The 16954-nt window shown below is 52.0% G+C and overlaps 1 protein-coding gene across 2 annotated transcripts in view; it reads left to right on the top strand.

Moving 5' to 3' along the window:
- GRB10 (growth factor receptor bound protein 10) overlaps positions 1–16954 on the top strand; it is a 215047-nt gene that overhangs the window by 169286 nt on the left and 28807 nt on the right. For both annotated transcript variants that reach the window (XM_052638568.1, XM_052638570.1), the window contains 6 exons: positions 3159–3315; positions 9947–10062; positions 11057–11125; positions 13259–13396; positions 14830–14940; positions 16517–16615. In XM_052638568.1, the coding sequence (XP_052494528.1) occupies positions 3159–3315; positions 9947–10062; positions 11057–11125; positions 13259–13396; positions 14830–14940; positions 16517–16615 (690 nt within the window). The remainder of the gene's footprint in view (positions 1–3158; positions 3316–9946; positions 10063–11056; positions 11126–13258; positions 13397–14829; positions 14941–16516; positions 16616–16954) is intronic.

The following is a 16954-nucleotide window of genomic DNA, read 5'->3' on the forward strand; positions in this document are numbered from 1 at the left end:
CCCCATGAGGCTGCTGCCAGATCCCCTCTTTACAGGCACAGAGAGGCCGGGCCCAGCCAAGTCCCCATGGCTAGTTGCTGCTGAGGCCAGATTGCAGTGGGTCTGATTCTCCCCAGAACCCCTACCTCAGCCAGGGGGGTCATGAATGATGCTGCCCCTTCCATCACTGGGGTCACAGAGCCAGGGAGTGACCGGGCCAGACTGGCGCTGCTGGTCTGTGCTCTGAGTCCCGTCCCCCCAACCACCTCGCAGGACCCAGATCCGTGTGTTCCCCAAACAGGTTTACCCTGAAGCCCTGTGTCCCCTCGGGGTCGATCTCATCCTGGCCGAACTGAGTTAGTGGAGTGGAGGCCTTGGCAAGCTAACGAGAAAGAAGCTCCTGCATCCCGCCCTCACAGGACCATGAGCATCTCACTCGGGACCTTAGCCCGCTCCCCGGCATCCCTCAGCCCAGGCCTGCTGCACCAAAGGCTGAGATGGACGACTCTCACTTGTTTCCAGAATGAGCCCGGCCCTGCCCCGTTGCTGACTGCAGGGGTGGTGGGCACAGGGCAAGACGCCCCTTCTGGAGCTGCTGGCTTTAGAGGCTGGCAGTTCCAACAGCACCTTCCTTTGTGCGTTGGTTGGTTACACTCTCCTCTCGAGCTCGTCATGCTCCCTGGGTGAGACTGTGGGTGTGTATGGTGGCTTCCTTGGCTTTCTGCCTTGAGGCCTGTTTAATCTGGTCAGCAGGCCCTGGTGACTTTGGCGAGATAACTGGATGGCGCTGTGTCGGGGCGGAGCTGACAGTACGGGATCTGCGGTCCTGTCCTGGCAGCCTGTAACCCTTGTGTCTGTCTGTGTCACAGGCCGCAGCCTGCCTGCCCCACCCCCAGCAGGTCCCTGGCTCTGGGGATCTGAAAGCTGGGGACGTGGCCATATGACCAAGCACATCTTAGATTTTAATACTCGGTCTATATTTAGACCTCTGGGGGCATGGTCTTGGAGCAAAGGGAAGTGAAGAAAGAGTTTAAAGGAAAGTGCAGTAGGACTGAAAAGAAGATTTAAAAGCTGCCGCTCTGGCTGATTTGGGCAGGAAGACACTTGGAGAGAGACAGGAAACACACTTCAACCTAATTTAAACTTCCTAGAGAAGATAATATTCGTTGTAATCACAGATAAGTTCACTTAGAAACTTAGGAAAGAAGGAAAATTAGGAACATGCTGATTTGGGTATTTGTATGTTTGCAGTGCTGTGGAAGATTTATATATTTATAATTTACATATTTATGATTATATATGTACTTATGTAATTAGCATATATATCAGTTGTATGAATTCTTTTTCTAGGTTTGTTTTTCTTTTGTATTAATGTATTTGTTCTTACAGAGTTTTTACCTGTACACCAGAGACATGTTTTCTTTGTTAAAATTCCATTTTGTTTTCATAAACTCAGTCATGTTATCTGTATTTGAATATTGACTTGGTTTTGGAGAAGTAGAACTGTCATTCAGTGAAACGTCAGTTCCAGAAAAGACATGGAGTGGGTTTCATTTAAGATGAATGTGAGTTATAAGCAGGCTCCTGAGTCCTGATCTGCCCCCACCAGGTTGAACGGCTGGTGGAGAGGTGGTGGGAACAGTGTCCCTGCCCCACTGACAGCTCAGTCCCTGGGGTGGTCCTGTCTGCCCTCTGGCTCTGAGACTGTAAGTCTGCTGTGGACAGTCCTCAGGGGAACACACCCTCCCTGTGGACTTCATGTTAGCAACTCACCGTCTCCTGTGAGACTCCTCGCAGTGGAGAGAAATGTTCAAATCAAAACTTAATCAAAACTCGAGAAAAAGGACTTGGAGCGGGGAGGGAGGGAGTGGAGCCAACTCCTCAGGAGCAGCTGACATTCGGGCCACAGAAAGCTCCAGCTCCGAACTTGCAAGTGATAGCATGCCTTGCAGGGCCCAAGGTTGCTGAGAGATTTGGCAGCCAGGCCTGAGTTCAGAGAACACGCGTGCTCGGGCCAAGCATCCTGCCGGGGCGTCACGACCGTGGGGAGGAGTGAGCGGGCGTTTCGCTGGAGCACTGGTCTGAGCCTCGTGTTGTTGTCCTGTTGTCATCACCTCCACCTCGGGCGGGAGCACCGAGCAGGGGAGCAATTGCGTCAGGCCCAGGCAAGGCCCTGATTGGTCTGCCCCGCGTGGCTTAATTCACGAGCTAGAGGACCGAGCCAAAGGCAGCCTTGCAGCAGCTGCCCTGCTGCCCAGAGACAGCCTGCCCACCAGGCCTCTGTCGGTGGGTCGGTGCCCGGAGTGGGGGTCCTGCCTGCCAGGGACAGTGGGAAAGGCTGGGGATACACTCCCCTTCAAGACACAGTCTTGATTTAAAATGCCGTCTTGTTCCTCTGACTGCTTTTTCCATGCTGTTGAGGTAAGATTTTTTAAGCGTCTCATGTTTCCTCTCAAGGCTACACCCCTACTGATTTTGCAGCTGGGACAGAGAAAATGTTTGGTCTCTGAATTTTTGCTTGGCCATTCCCCTGTCTGGGAGCTGCCATAGGTCATGGCTTTGAACAGCTCTGGGGAAACAAAGCTGGCTTGGATTTTGTAGGGGGAGGGCCGAAGAGTTTGGGGACTGCCCTTTTCAGTTGTTTGAGTTTCGGCGTATTCATGTTCCTTTTCTCATCTTCTTCCTGAGCTACAGTGAGCATGAGGTGGGTAGGGAATGACGGGAGGAGACAGTGGGTGCTGCCTGCGGCACTGGGGACCCTTGAAAGGGAGAGCAGCTGGAGTCACCCAGAGTTAGGGATTCCTGCGGGGCGTCTGTTGCTTTCAGTTGGTTCAGCTGTAAACTGTCCCACCCCAAGACCACCAGCAGCATTAAAAGGAAATCTGGGACTTCCTGAGACAGACCGCGGAAAAGCAGCTCGTACATTGGTTTGGCCATATGTCCCGGAGGTCTCTTGGGTGTTTTCAGAGCCTGTGTTGGAATCCTGTCTGTCCTGTGCATCCGCAGGGGATGAGAGGAGAGTGTTGATGGGTGCAGCCTGCAGTCACCTGCTGCTTGGAAAACCAATGATACATGTTGGAGTGCTGTCATCTATAATTTTCCCCTAGTGTGTTGTATCAGTGTTTATTTCTGAAGACCCGAAGTTGTTCATCTGGAAGTGTCATATTCTTGTGTTGCAGGATGTTAAAGTCTTCAGTGAAGACGGGACAAGCAAAGTGGTGGAGATTCTGGCAGACATGACGGCCAGGGACCTGTGCCAGCTGCTGGTTTACAGAAGTCACTGTGTGGATGACAACAGCTGGGCGCTGGTGGAGCACCACCCACACCTGGGATTAGGTGGGGAGCCGGTCTGGGTAGGGGCAGCTCTGGGAGGGGGCAGCTCCAGGTGGGAGAGCAGCTTCAGAAGTGGGGGTGCAGCTCCAGAAGGGGGGCAGGTCTGAGAGGGGGCAGCTCCAGGTGGGGGAGCAGCTCCAGGAAGGGGGCAGGTCTGGGTGGGGGTAGCTCTGGGTAGGGGCAGCTCCAGGAGGGGGAGCAGCTCTGGGTGGGGGCAGCTCCAGGAGGAGGAGCAGGTCTGGGCGGGGGGCAGCTTCAGGTTGGGGGGCAGCACCAGGTGTGGGAGCAGCTCTGGGTGGTGAGCAGCTCCAGGATGGGGAGCAGCTCTGGGTAGGGGCAGCTTCAGGAGGGGTAGCAGCTCCAGGAGAGGGAGCAGCTCTGGGCAGGGGCAGCTTCAGGAGGGGTAGCAGCTCCAGGTTGGGGAGCAGCTCCAGAAGTGGGAGCAGCTCTAGGAGGGGGAGCAGGTCCAGGTGGGGGCAGCTCCAGGTTGGGGGGCAGCTCCAGGTTGGGGAGCAGCTCCGGGTGGGGAGCAGCAGTGGGTACTCAGGGTGCTGCCAGGTGAAGGCCACCACCAGCGGATGCCAGCCTGTCACTGCAGTGTCCCTGCCAGTGGAGCAGGTGGTCTATCTGTGCTCCTGCTGCTTCTCCTCTTCTAAACTCTCTCTTTCCTCGCTCGTGGCCCTCTCCCTTCTGGTGCTTCCGGAATCTCACTCTTGGATGTTTGGAGCAGTAATTCTCAAGGGCTAGGACACAGTAGGAAGGAGGGTCCCTCTGGTCCAGCAGGAGGACTGGCTGTGAGGGGCCCAGGGCTTGCTGCACACCTGTGCCCTGGGGAGTCAGCCAGAGGTGCCCTGGAAGATTCCGGCATCGCTCTGCAGAGCCGTTCCTTCACCAGATGGGGTTGGGGAGCCGTGGTGACAGCCTGCAGGAAGGCACAGGGAGGCCCCCAGGAGTCAAAGGGGCAATGTCATCTAAGTTTGAGTTTCCCACAGTGTCTCTGGGTATTTGAGAGAGCAAGAGATTATTTTGAAATGTACAGAACTTATTAAAGTTTGAGGTTGGTTTGTTTGGTGGCTTATTTCAGGTAAAGAAGCTTTTCAAACTTTCATTTAATTTTTTATTGGATAATGTATGGTGCTTCTAAAATCATAGGCAAGTGTTTAAAACCAGAATTTTCTGTATGTAAGTCAGCTGTATTTTCTTTCCATGTCTTGAAGGAGAGAAAAACTGCACAGCTTGGAGACTTCTTCCCGTAGTTGAAAGTCTTTCTTATAACCTTTTAGAACAATTAAGAAATTGAAATTAAACCTAGGTCTGGAATATTCCTTTCACTAACTGGCATTTGTGCAACTCATATACAATCTAAGCCTACGTAATACGAGGTACGTTTGAGTTGGCACTGCTTGAGGTCACGTGTTCTGGCTCCGCTGTGCTGTCAGACAGACGGTGTGTGGTTTAAAGTAAGCACTAAGCACTTCTGACTTCTTTCCTGTCACTGCGGATGTGCAGTGCACTTGTGTGTCATCTGAGGCTTTTTCCTTGGTCCGCAGCAACCTTCTACCGGGTACATTCAGCGGTGCTCAATGAGCAACTGACTGGAAGCTCCAGTGTGAGACATCGCCCTAGTGGTTTCCTAGGGCCACCCAAGGCATCTGCTGACACACAAGTAAATTTGGAAACTAGACAGTGTCCGAGCCCTGCAGTTTGTATGTGTGCACACGGGCACACACATGTATATATGGACATATATGCATATGCATGTACACACGTGTGTATATCCATATACATGTGTACAGAGATACATAGAGAATTAATTTTAAAGATGTATCTGCATAATTAGATCCAAATATAATGAATATCGTTGAAAGACTATTCAAGAGTCTGGCCACTTTTAATTTACAAGGAACTATGAAAGCATCTTCAGCAGATATTCTAATACATGACTGTCACTGTCCACAGAGAATATGTGCAGTGGATACAGACAGACAGAACATTGTCACACACAAGGACTGCTTGAGAAATTGTTATTCCAGTATTTCTTCTCGTAGCACCTACTATAACATCATATAGTAGAGACATGATGTATGTTAAAACCTGGGAGATGATTCATCACATGAAGAAAATTTATTCTGAGGGAAGAAGAAATGAAGTGCACATACACAGTAGTCTCAGGGACGTGATCCTCACAAGTTTCATTCTTTATTCTTTCTCTGATTCACAGATGGATTGACATACTCCCCTCTAGGGAACAACAGTTCATTATAGCCAAGTAAAAAGGGGGAACAAAGAAAGAGAGGAGCCAGTAAAATCATAAACATGACAAAGAATATTTGGATCCTGTTTGACAAAAAGAAGTCAGTGAGCTGAATTACAGACACAAAAAGTCCCCTCAGAAGCTTCCTCCTCACTTTCTCCCACTGGCTCCTTTTCCGTGAGCAGTGAGCGGGCCCGTGGTCCTAGTGACTAGGTTCTGTAGATGTTTCTGCAGGCTTAGATACACCAAGTCCAGCAGCATCTGGGGAAACCTCCCACTGTCCGCAAAAAGCTTATCCATTCCCGTCCCTGTGTCTTCTCTTTGTGATCTAAGCCTGTCGTTTTCTTTCTGATCTGTTGTTCTTTAGGTGAAAGTCTGATTCTTTCTATTTATCCACCAGCGCTTAATGGTCAGACACCCAGTAGTGGGAAGAGGAAGGTCCGGCAGCCCGTTTCAAGCTTTCCACGGGGCAGGGTTGCGGGAGCACCTTTCAGAGCAGCCTGGGTGTTTCGGCATCACTCCCCTTGCGTGGGGTGTTCTCTGTGCTAGGTGGTGTTCTTGTGTTCCCAAGACCCCCGGCACACGCATCTGCCGCCTCTCGCCCCACCATTCTCAGGGCAGAGCCACCAGCCCCATCTCCCCGGTCACTGACTCTCTCTCCAAAAGGTCACACTCTTGTCAAGTGTATGTCGGGAATGCTCCTGGAACCTGCATGTGTACAGGGCTGGTGGCTCAGGCCAAAGGGAGATGATGCGTGCAGGTCCCTCAGGCAAGTGGTTGAGTCAATGTGTAGCCTCAGAATTTGAGGATTTCCAGCCACAATTGCTGTGCCAGTCTTTGCAGCTAAGCTATGATAACCGTAACAGTACTAAGCTTTTTCACACTCAGAAACGAGTGATGATTTAGAGGATGTGGGACAGTTACTTCCTTTCCATTAGTCAGAGACCATGCATACGTGTGGGCTCTCCAGCCTCTGAGGGTACCCTCAGCAGAGCATCATGCTCACAGAGGCACAGGCCCGGGGGCAGCTGCCGGCATGAGTGGGCGACGTCTTGGCTGGGGGAACCCTCCCTGCCCTCCCCCTGAACTGGACTTGTGGCCACAGCCAGGTACGACGCCCCTCCTTGGTGCTGCTGTCGGCTCCTACAGTGCTCGTCCTGTGGCACTTGGGCGTAAAGCCTGGGGCAGAGCCCTGAGTGGTCAGTGGTCTTAGGTGACTGTGTCACGTGTTTCCTGATTTGGGTTTGTTCCTGGTCAGATGAGAAGGGTACGGCAGCCGCGCTTTGGAAGGCCCAGTGCATCCAGACCCCGACATCTGCACGTGCAGACAGCGGTCTTGGGTGAAGCAGCTGCCCACCCTCAGCCCTGATGCACACAGTTGCCTTTGCAGGCTGACCCTCATCTCTATCTCTGTGTCTGTTACATCTCAAAGGCACCAAATGACACCCTCTCCCCACTGAAGGATTCACCTAGCAGGAAGCTGCTTGTTGGGCAGATCTAGACAGCAGGATGTTTTCTGGGGGCATGTTTTGCTTCTCACAGCTCCGCATAGCCAGGCGATCCCCTGGGCAACTGTTCAGTGCTCTGATCTGTGCCATGCGGGCTGTGCTGGTCTGAGGGGCTGCGGGGGTCAGCGAAGGGGGATGCTGACACCTCCTAGTGCGGTTGGCTGGGCCCTGGGCCTGCCAGCCCCACCCCACCCGCTGGGGCTGCCTGGGTTTCTGCAGAGGAGTCCTGTGTCCGCTGCATGGCCACAGAAGTAAAACAGGCTTTTTTTTTTTTTTAAAAGAATTGAAGTTTAGTTGATTTACAGTATTGTATTAATTTGTGCTGTACAGCAGAGTGACTCAGTTCTACACACACATATATATTCTTTTTTGCATTCTTTTCTTTCTGGTTTGTTGCAGGCCCTGTGCTGTACAGTAGGACCTTGTTCACCCATCCTGTATATAACAGTTTGCATCTGCTAATTCCAGCCTCCCAGTCCTTCCCTCCCCCTGGCAACCACAAGTCTGCTCTCTGTGTCTGGGAGTCTGTCTCTGCTTCGTAGATTCGTTCATTTGTGTCGCTGTTTAGATTCCACATAGAAGTGGTATCGTATGGTGTTTGTCTTTCTCCTTCTGACTCACTTCACTTGATACGGTAATCTCTGGGTCCATCCATTTTGCTGCAAGCGGCGTTATTTCGTTTCGCTTTTATGGCTGAGTGGTATTCCATTGTATATGTGCGCCACGTCTTCTTTGCCCATTCCTCTGTCAGTGGACATTTAAGTTGTTTCTGTGTCTGGGCCTTGTGGAGTCAGCAGAGTGACCCTGGGCGGAGAAGCAGCTGCTGCTGGGACCCTTGGCAGTCTGCTTACGCTGTTGTGTGCGGCTCTCCCAGGGTTGCTGGGCCGGGAGGAGAGGAGCCTGCCTGGGACGTGGCGTCTGGGTGCCCCGTGCAGCTGGTAGCTCCTGTCCGGAGGACCAGGTCATTGCCGCCTGCCCTTTTATTTCTCCTTATTCTGCCTGTTGCGTGTGTGTGTTAGTCACTCAGTCACATCCGACTCTTTGCAACCCTGTGGGCTCCTCTGTCCGTGGAATTCTCCAGGCAAGAATACTGGAGTGAGTTGCCATTTCCTTCTCCGTATTTTACCTGATGAAAAACCCTTAAATCTATAAACCAACCATCATCAGGCTATTGGGTTGTAGTAGTTTTCCCCTCATAACGACAGAAATATTTTTCTCTGAATTAAAGTCTTCAGGAAAGTCATGAGTTTGTTCTAAATGGAAGACAGGTGCTAATTCCTATTTTGTTGGTGGTGGTGTCTATTTTTATTTTATTCTGTTTGCTGACCCCTGTCTTGGTGGCAGATGGAGCTGCTTTTGGCATGCTCAGGCTGCCCCTGCTTCCTCTCTTCTGTCCTGGGGAGACCGCAGGCAGTGCGTGTGGCTCCTGAATTGCTGGCCAGTTCCCCTCACATCTGGGGCCTGTCGATGGGTCAGCGCCAGTGCCTGGTCTGGCCCATACTGAGGTACCTGAGCTTTCTGTCCATCGGGGAGGAAATTCAGGCTTTGAGTATGTCTCTACCAAGGAATCCTGCCCTGATATCAAACCAAGGCTGAGTGTGCTCTGCATGCCATCATACCCGGCTCAGACCAGTGCCCTGGTGACCGTGTCCTTCATGGACAGGAATTCTCCCACGTTCTGAGATGCCTTGGACTCGGGAGTGCTGTCACCCTCCACTTCATCCTTCCCTGAAGATGAGACTTTCTGGGGCTTCCCGGCTGGCAATGTAAAAGGAGGTGGGGGCTGGGAAGGGCTGACACGGCCCTTTTGGGTCAATTTCATAGTACCTACTTCTCTACCGTTTTGGCCTCGGTTCACACTCGAAGCTGCCCTGGGTTCCCGCTGGTCATTTATCGCGTTAGGGAATGAGGCTAGTTCCCGCCACCCCGTCAGCAGGCTGCGTGTGGACACGTGGTGGGCGCCAGCCATGGCGCAGAGTGGTTCCTTGTGCTCCCCGTGGAACCAGAGCGTTCAGGCTGTGAGGGAGAGCCTACCCCAGGTTGGTGGCGCGGCCAAGTCCTGCGCCGAGGAGTGTGTGTGTGCATGCTTGCACGAGGGCCATGTGATGTGCGTGTCCTTCCCAACAAGCCGGTCCAGCTGTGAGAGCGGCTCTAGGATGCGTGTGGTTAGCGTGGGCTCTGGCGCTCGGCCAGTTATGGGGACAGGCTGCCTGCTGGTCACCCCCCTGCCCCGTGTTCACCCCCAGGCGGCTGAGTTTCTTGCAGTCAAAGCCGCACCCTGCCTGCTGCCCCTCTATCCACCCACCTGTGCATCCTCCGTGCTCAGAGCTCCCCCGCTCTGTCTTTAGGTGTTTTCCCAGTTGTTAGAGTCCCTGTTCTTTTCAAGAGTTGACATTTCTTAATTTAAAGGCAAAATCATTTACAAAGAGTCCCTTTTAGAGATAGTTTTTATTTGGCTGTGCCAGGTCTTAGTTGTGGCACATGGGTCTTAGTTACCCCACACATGTGGGATCTTAGTTCTCTGACCAGGGATCAAACCCACGTCCCCTGCATTGTAAAGCAGGGTCTTAACCGCTGGACTACTGGGGAAATCCTGTGAAGGGTCTTTATTGACTCTCTCCTTAAGCTTTGTTGATGCCAAATTGAAAAGAAGTATGCAAAAGCAAGGACTGATCTGAGTTCCTCATACTGTGAGTCCTAAGACCTCTTATGCGCTTGATAACACATTAAAGTGAGATTTCAATTTGGTTTAGCTCTCAGTCTCGTCTTCGCCACGATGCTTAAAGAATGGAAAAGTCGGGTTTTGTATTTGGTTGCGAGGCTGCCTGGAAGGTTCTGCCTGTCTCATCTCCGACAATACTTTCTCCTGCAGAGCGGTGCTTGGAAGACCATGAGCTGGTGGTCCAGGTGGAGAGCACCATGGCAAGTGAAAGTAAATTTTTATTCAGGAAGAATTATGCAAAATACGAGTTTTTCAAAAATCCCATGGTGAGTTTTATCACTTTGGATTTGGGGTTTGGAACTCTGGAAATATTGCAAGTATAAACTACTTGAGTTTCACTGACTGAGATGTAGTGGGAGGCAGATGGTTTGAGAATCAGTGTTGCTAGTTAACCCAGCAATACTGGCTGGAAACTGTCTCTCTGATGCATAATTGAATGCCTTTGTTCTGACCAAAGTAACCGTCTCCTTTTCCCAAAAGTAACAGTGGATAAGGAGGTCAGTCTCTAAATGGAGAGAGAGAGCTGGGGTGAGCTTCTTCAGTTATTTTGGAAGTTCTTAGTTCAACTGGAGCAACTTGGTCAAATATTCAGTAAAATAAAAACTCATTACTCTTGGCAAGTAGCAAATATTGCTTTGGGATTATTGGGGGAAGAAGCAGTAGAGAAATCAACATCTGGGTATATTAAGCTGGTTTCTTGGCGTTTTCTGTTTTGGGGAGCTGGGGCCCTTGCCTTGTGGGATGTCAGCATGGGGAACCTCGTACCTGCCGTGGCATGAGCCCCAGTCCTGAGTCACAGCAACAGTAGCTGGGGGAGAAGTCCCAGTGCCTACTTCTGGTCCTGACAGTTCAGCTGCTTTTTTATTGAAAAGAAGAGATCTGATAACTGCTTTTGGATAATGCACCAGAAAAGGCTTCTTCACATCCCCGTGCTCATGTCCTGGTTTCAAGAGTTCTTTGTCTCGGGCTCCCACCTGTGTCCTTGAGTTAGGGAGTGGGGCAGCCCTCTGCCTGGGTGCACTGTGAGGCGTGGGTCAGAGAGGGCATCACAGACTTCAAACTTGATCCTGCGTTTAACAGAAGATGCAGCCTTTTTGAAGTCAGTGTTTCCACTGTGTGATAAATTAAAAGGACCATCATTTTAAATACAGATTGTCCATAATCGTGCTTATAGGGATGTTTTTAGTACTGGCATATCTGTAAGTAGGTTTTCCCCACTTGGAAGCTAACCTTTACCGTCTTTGTTTTTCCACATCCTAGAATTTCTTCCCAGAACAGATGGTTACGTGGTGCCAGCAGTCCAACGGCAGTCACACCCAGCTTTTGCAGGTACTGGGCAGGAAGAGGCTTCTGCTGGAGTTTTTGCATAGATGCTCTCGGGCTGTCCCAGGGGCCTGGTAGAAACTTGGATCAGTTGAGCTCGTCCTCACAAATATGAGCCTTGGTTCCTGTTGGAATTTGGAGTATCCAGGAATACATATTTACTTGGGAAAGCTGTGTGTAGCCAGGCTTCCCAGGTGACGCTACTGGTAAAGAACCCACCTGCCACTGCAGGAGACATGAGAGACTCAGGTTCGATCCCTGGGTGGGGAAGAGAGGAGGGCCTGGCAACCCACTCCAGTATTCTTGCTGGAGAGTCCCATGGGCAGAGGAGCCTGGCAGGCTACAGTCCATGAGGTCGCAGAGTTGGACACAACTGAAGTGACTTAGCACGCACACAGCCAGGCTTCCTCAAAACAAGCACTTAGAAACAGGATAGACTGGCAGAGGCCATCAGAGCAGGAGAGTGGGGTAGAGAAGCTGTAGCTCCCATGTCCCCTGCGAGCACCAACCCCATCTCCAAGCACAAGGCCCTGGAAGTCGCTACAGCAAGAGTGGGTCCGTCTCATAGCAAAAACTGATCCGTGCATGCATGCCAAGTCGCTCAGTCCTGTCCAGCTCTTCGCGACCCCATGGACTGTGGCCCACCAGGCTCCTCTGTCCACGGCACCCTCCAGGCAGAATACTGGAGTGGGTTGCCATGCCCTCCTGCAGGGGATCTTCCCAACCCAGGGATCAAACCTGCGTCTCTTCAGTCTCCGGCTTTGGCAGGTGTGTTCTTTATCACTAGCACCACTTGGGAAGTCCCCAGAACTGATTAGGTTGCTCTAAAATCCCTAAAAAGTTACTTCTTATACTCTAAAAAACCCAACATACCTATCTTCATTGTCTTCTCGCTTCCTAAAGTCTGCTCCTAGTTAAACCTGGCCTTTCCCTCCCCTACTGATGGAGGGGCCACCAGTTACCTCTCCACACTTACTGCTGACTCATGCTCTTCTAGGAGGTCAGAATATTCCTCTGTGCCCCTAAAAATGTATCTCTTAACAGTGTGTTAAGTGAGAGAATAAACAATTCACTAACGTAACCAGCACTTTCTGCTGCTGCTGCCGCCAAGTCGCTTCAGTCGTGTCCAACTCTGTGCGACCCCAGAGACGGCAGCCCACCAGGCTCCGCCGTCCCTGGGATTCTCCAGGCAAGAACACTGGAGTGGGTTGCCATTTCCTTCTATATAATATGAGAAAGTACTAGAATGTAGTTCCTATAGAATTCTTCCCTGAGCCCTCCCTTTCCTGCTTTATTTCTTCTGCCTCTGGAAGCTGAGAGCCTCCATATTCTGTTCTGGGCCCTCCCACCACAGCATCTGTGTACTCTGGCTAGAGTTGTCCATACTTAGTTATCCTGGTTTATGCACAATGAGGGGCAAATGATTTCTGCATCTTAGTTGCCTGATTTGAGATGATTTGGTGCTTGGTGAGGGGTACAGTGACCTCTGGAGACCCCAGAAGCACTGCCTGGGGAGCACTGGGACCTGCCCAGCTGGCCTGTCCCACCTGCAGAAGGAGAAATGTCTGTTTCAGTCAGTGGCGGGGACCCACAAGGGTCACCCCAGACCTGGCTCCGGCCCTCTCTTTCCCAAAGAAAGAGGTGCTGCCAGTGGGCGGAGTTAATGGGGACAGTGGGTGTTTGTTTCAGGAGACGGACAGACACAGGACACACAGCTTCACCAGGGGACATGTGGTCAAAGTGACAACCAGATGGCTTCTCCCAGCCCACGTGCTTCTGATCAGTGCTTCTGGCACTTCTGTTGCCCAAATTCTGAGGATCAGACTGGGATTTCTAAGGAAAAATAGAATAAAGGGCAGGATGCTTAAACATATCGTCTTATGAGATTTATGACTTCTGTTTTTCAGCGTTAAAAAGATCTGTTTGCTGGTGTGTTTAAACACGAATTATATTTTAGGCACCACCAATTTAGATGGGAATTTTAAGACTTTTGAAAGGAAAAATATTTGAAAGCACTCAGTTTAATACAAAAAGAGTATTTTGGTAATTCATAAAATGTTCCAGTGTCAATGATGCTCATAGTATGTCCTCATAATTTCACGTCAGTATTATCTGACTTTTAAAATTTTCTTTCAACAGAATTTTTTAAACTCCAGTAGTTGTCCTGAGATTCAAGGGTTTTTGCACGTGAAGGAGCTGGGAAGGAAATCGTGGAAGAAGCTGTATGTGTGTTTGCGGAGATCCGGCCTCTATTGCTCCACAAAGGGAGCTTCGAAGGTGAGTTTTAAAGGCCCAACTGCCAGTCACACCAGGCTGGGAGGGTTCCGAGTAAAGGTGCGCACCGTGGCCTCCTCCCAGCTCATGACTTATTAAGCTGAGTGTGTAGCAGCTAAACTCAGAGTTCCTGGTGCACAGGTCTCCCTGGGAAAGCAGGTGATGTCAGACCTGAGGCCCGGGGGCTGTGTGCCCTCCCACTGCCAAGCGGGTCAGCCCGGGCTCCCTCTGTGGGCTGGCAGCAGAGCCTCATGGCTGCCTGAGTCCCTTGGAAGATGCTGACTTAGTGTCTATAATTTGGAAGTTGGTGTCTAGGATCGCCATAAGGATATTCAATAGATGATTGTCACCCTGATGCCAATCTAATATATGTTATTGTAGATATCTTATGGAATAAATTGCAGTTTGTGTGTATCCCCAGTGGGAAGAGGAGGTGAGGGATTGAAAATGGCTGCAGGCCTCTGAAGAGAGCTGGGGTGTTGTGGGCTGGCCTTGCTGGGGTCTTTTGGTGTCTTTGCATTTCTGACCTATTTTCCTGTAACATCTGAGGACACCTACCATGGGAGCATACCCAGCTGACCTTGGCCGTGCTTATACCATCCAAGAGCTGCAGTCTCTTCTGTTCCTGCCGGAGAGAGAGGGGAGGAGCTGGGGACGCCAGGGGAGGGTGCTGGCCCAGCATCAGGCTCTGGGAAGTCAGGAGAGAAGGGGCGTGGCCACCAGGGAAAGGGTGTGAACTGAAGGGAATGGGCGTGGCCATCAGAGAGGAGGAGCATGGCCACCAGGGACAGGGCGTGAGCTGGAGGGAACGGGCATGGCCATCAGAGAGGAGGAGCATGGCCACCAGGGGAAGGGGGCGTGAGCTGGAGGGAAGGGCCGTGGCTGCACTCCCTTCCTCTGAGGCTGCAGGTCTTCCTGGGTCACAGGGAGGTCCACTTCCTCATTTCCCAGCTCTGATGTGCGCCTTATGCGTCCTCCTCATTGCTGCTGAGCCCCAGGTCATTTGTCACCTAGAGGAGGAAACAGATGTGGGATGGACATTTAAGGCACAGGATGGGACATTTTGCGAGCAGTTGGCCACTGATCACTCAGCATGACAACCGTGGTGGGGGTCTTGCATTTGAGCGTATACTCCTAACCTTGACCATGGTTTGCAGATGTCCTGGTTTCCACTTTGAATATTACCTTATAAGGCGGAATATCAGATACATTGTATCCATCTGTCTGAATATTGGGAGGTGGGGTTTTTAGCAGGGGCTGGGGGATGTGGTTTTAACTTGGTACTTATGTGACACCATGGTTATAACCTGTAGACTGTCAAAGGGGAGAGGTGTTGAGAGCACGCTTAGACTGCCCTCTGCTGACAAGGACAGGAAACACTTGCTCTTGGCTGTGCTGAGAAGTTCCCCCCTATAAACCTGACCACCTCCCCGCAGGAGCCCAGACACCTGCAGCTGCTGGCTGACCTGGAGGACAGCAGCATCTTCTCCCTGATTGCTGGCAGGAAGCAGTACAGTGCCCCCACAGACTATGGCTTCTGCATAAAGGTACCGCCCACCCTGAGACTCACGGTGAACTTTGAAATTAAACCAGCGACCTCCTCTCTTGGTTGTTGCTTTTTAAAAACAACAAACAGTTTCACATTGGATCTATGCATTAGTATAAAAATATTTCATTTGTGCTTTCAGTGTGTCAGTCCTTGAGTAGCTCAGATGCTCAGAGAAAAGCAGAATCCCTGATGCACAATGCCCCATGGCTTAGGGGCGATGGGCCCCGTGGTTTAGGGACGCCCCCCAGCCTGTCATCTGAGTGGCCTCCAGGGTACTGAGTAAGCTGATGCCTTGTGTGTGGGCTTCCAGTAACCAGGACATTAGTCTAGGGGTGACCACAACTCTGCTTCTCACTGTGCAGGTGTTTGAGGGTGCATGCTCACACATATACTCACATGCGCACATGTGCATGTGCATAGCTGCACACGCCTGTGTGAACAAGCACATGTGGACATATGTGTGCATGCTTACGTGCACACACACACAGTCCTTCCTACTCGGTGGGGTTGTGTTGTCAGTCATCATAATAGTAGAGATTTACTGAATTACCCACTGTGCACGAGACAGTCTGCTGAGGTTTCTACCTCCGTCATCTTCCTGGGTCTTCCCAGTGCTCACAGGGTGGGAACTGCCCAGCCCCGCTGCCCACACGAGGTTGCCAGTCAGCGAGCCCATAGTGCCCCAGCTGGGCGGGGCAGAGGGAGCCTATTCCATCCAAAAATACTATTTTTCTGCTTGACTTGGTGAAGCTTCTTTGGTTACAAGTGGTAAGAACTGACCTCAAACCCCCTGAAGGGCGCAGTGCACAGGCGGCTGGTGGAGAGCAGCTCGTGGGGGACTGGAGCCGTTGCTCTTTCCCCTGGCTCACATGCCAGCCCACAGCCCTGCGGCCTCTGCCTCTCCCACTGTATCCGCCATACGCAGGGCTGGCCTTCAACCCTCTTCCACATCCAGGTTCCCGAAGCATAGAGCTGGGCTAGTCTGACCCCTCAGGGCCCCTCGGGTCTGGGCTTTCTTCCATCACAGCCAGCCCCTGCCCCTGGGTGGGTACCTGCCAGCTCTCCGCTGTCTCTTCTAGGGCCACACTGGTCTCCCTCTCTGGGCCTTTCCACAGCGTCTGTCCTTGGCCTCCACAGCCCTGAGTCTTGGAGGCTCCTCCCTGCTTCAGCTCACCCTGCGGGCCCTTCCCGCAGCTGCCTCTTCCTCAGAGGTGACGGAAGGCACCTCCTTCCAAAACCCATGAGTGGCTGTCCTTCCCGGAGCCCACCTTCCCTGCAGGAGCTAGATGCCCTGCTACCCCCACAACCTTGATGGTTTGCTTTCCTGTTTGTCTCCCCCAACACTCACCGTGGGAGGATGGCCGATCACTCAGCCAAGTACTAAGTAACCAACTAGCAGGCCCAGCCTGTGCCCCGCAGAGCCATGAGTGATGCCCAGTGTCCAGGCGCACACACCTGCCCGTGCTCCCGTCTCTGCCACCTGGTGGGTTGTGCTGCGGGTGGAGCTCTGCTCTGCCCTGAGAGGAAGGGTGGTCCTGACTCACTCACACTCACAGGTCTTCCTTCTCCTTTAGCCTAATAGAGTCAGGAACGAGGCTAAGGAGCTGCGCTTGCTCTGTGCCGAGGATGAGCAGAGCCGGACGTGCTGGGTGACAGCCTGCAGGCTCCTCAAGGTGGGCACCCGTGGTCGCGGGGTGTTTGTGTGTCAACCCACGGTCACTACGTGTATGTCATCCCGAGGTCACTGTGTGGATCATCCCCCGGTCCCTGTGTGTGTCACCCCACAGTCACTATGTGTGCATGTCAGCCACGAGGTCACTGTGTGTGTGTGTGTGTGTGTGTGTGAACCCATGGTCACTACGTGTGCATGTCAGCCCCGAGGTCACTGTCTGTGTGTGTCACCCCACACTCACTATGTGTGCAAGTCAGCCCCGAGGTCACTGTGTGTGTGAACCCACGGTCACTATGTGTGCTTGTTAGCCCCAAGGTTAATGTGTGTGCATCACTGTGGT

The sequence above is a fragment of the Budorcas taxicolor genome, chromosome 4 (genome assembly GCF_023091745.1).
Source record: "Budorcas taxicolor isolate Tak-1 chromosome 4, Takin1.1, whole genome shotgun sequence".
Taxonomy (NCBI): Eukaryota; Metazoa; Chordata; class Mammalia; order Artiodactyla; family Bovidae; genus Budorcas; species Budorcas taxicolor.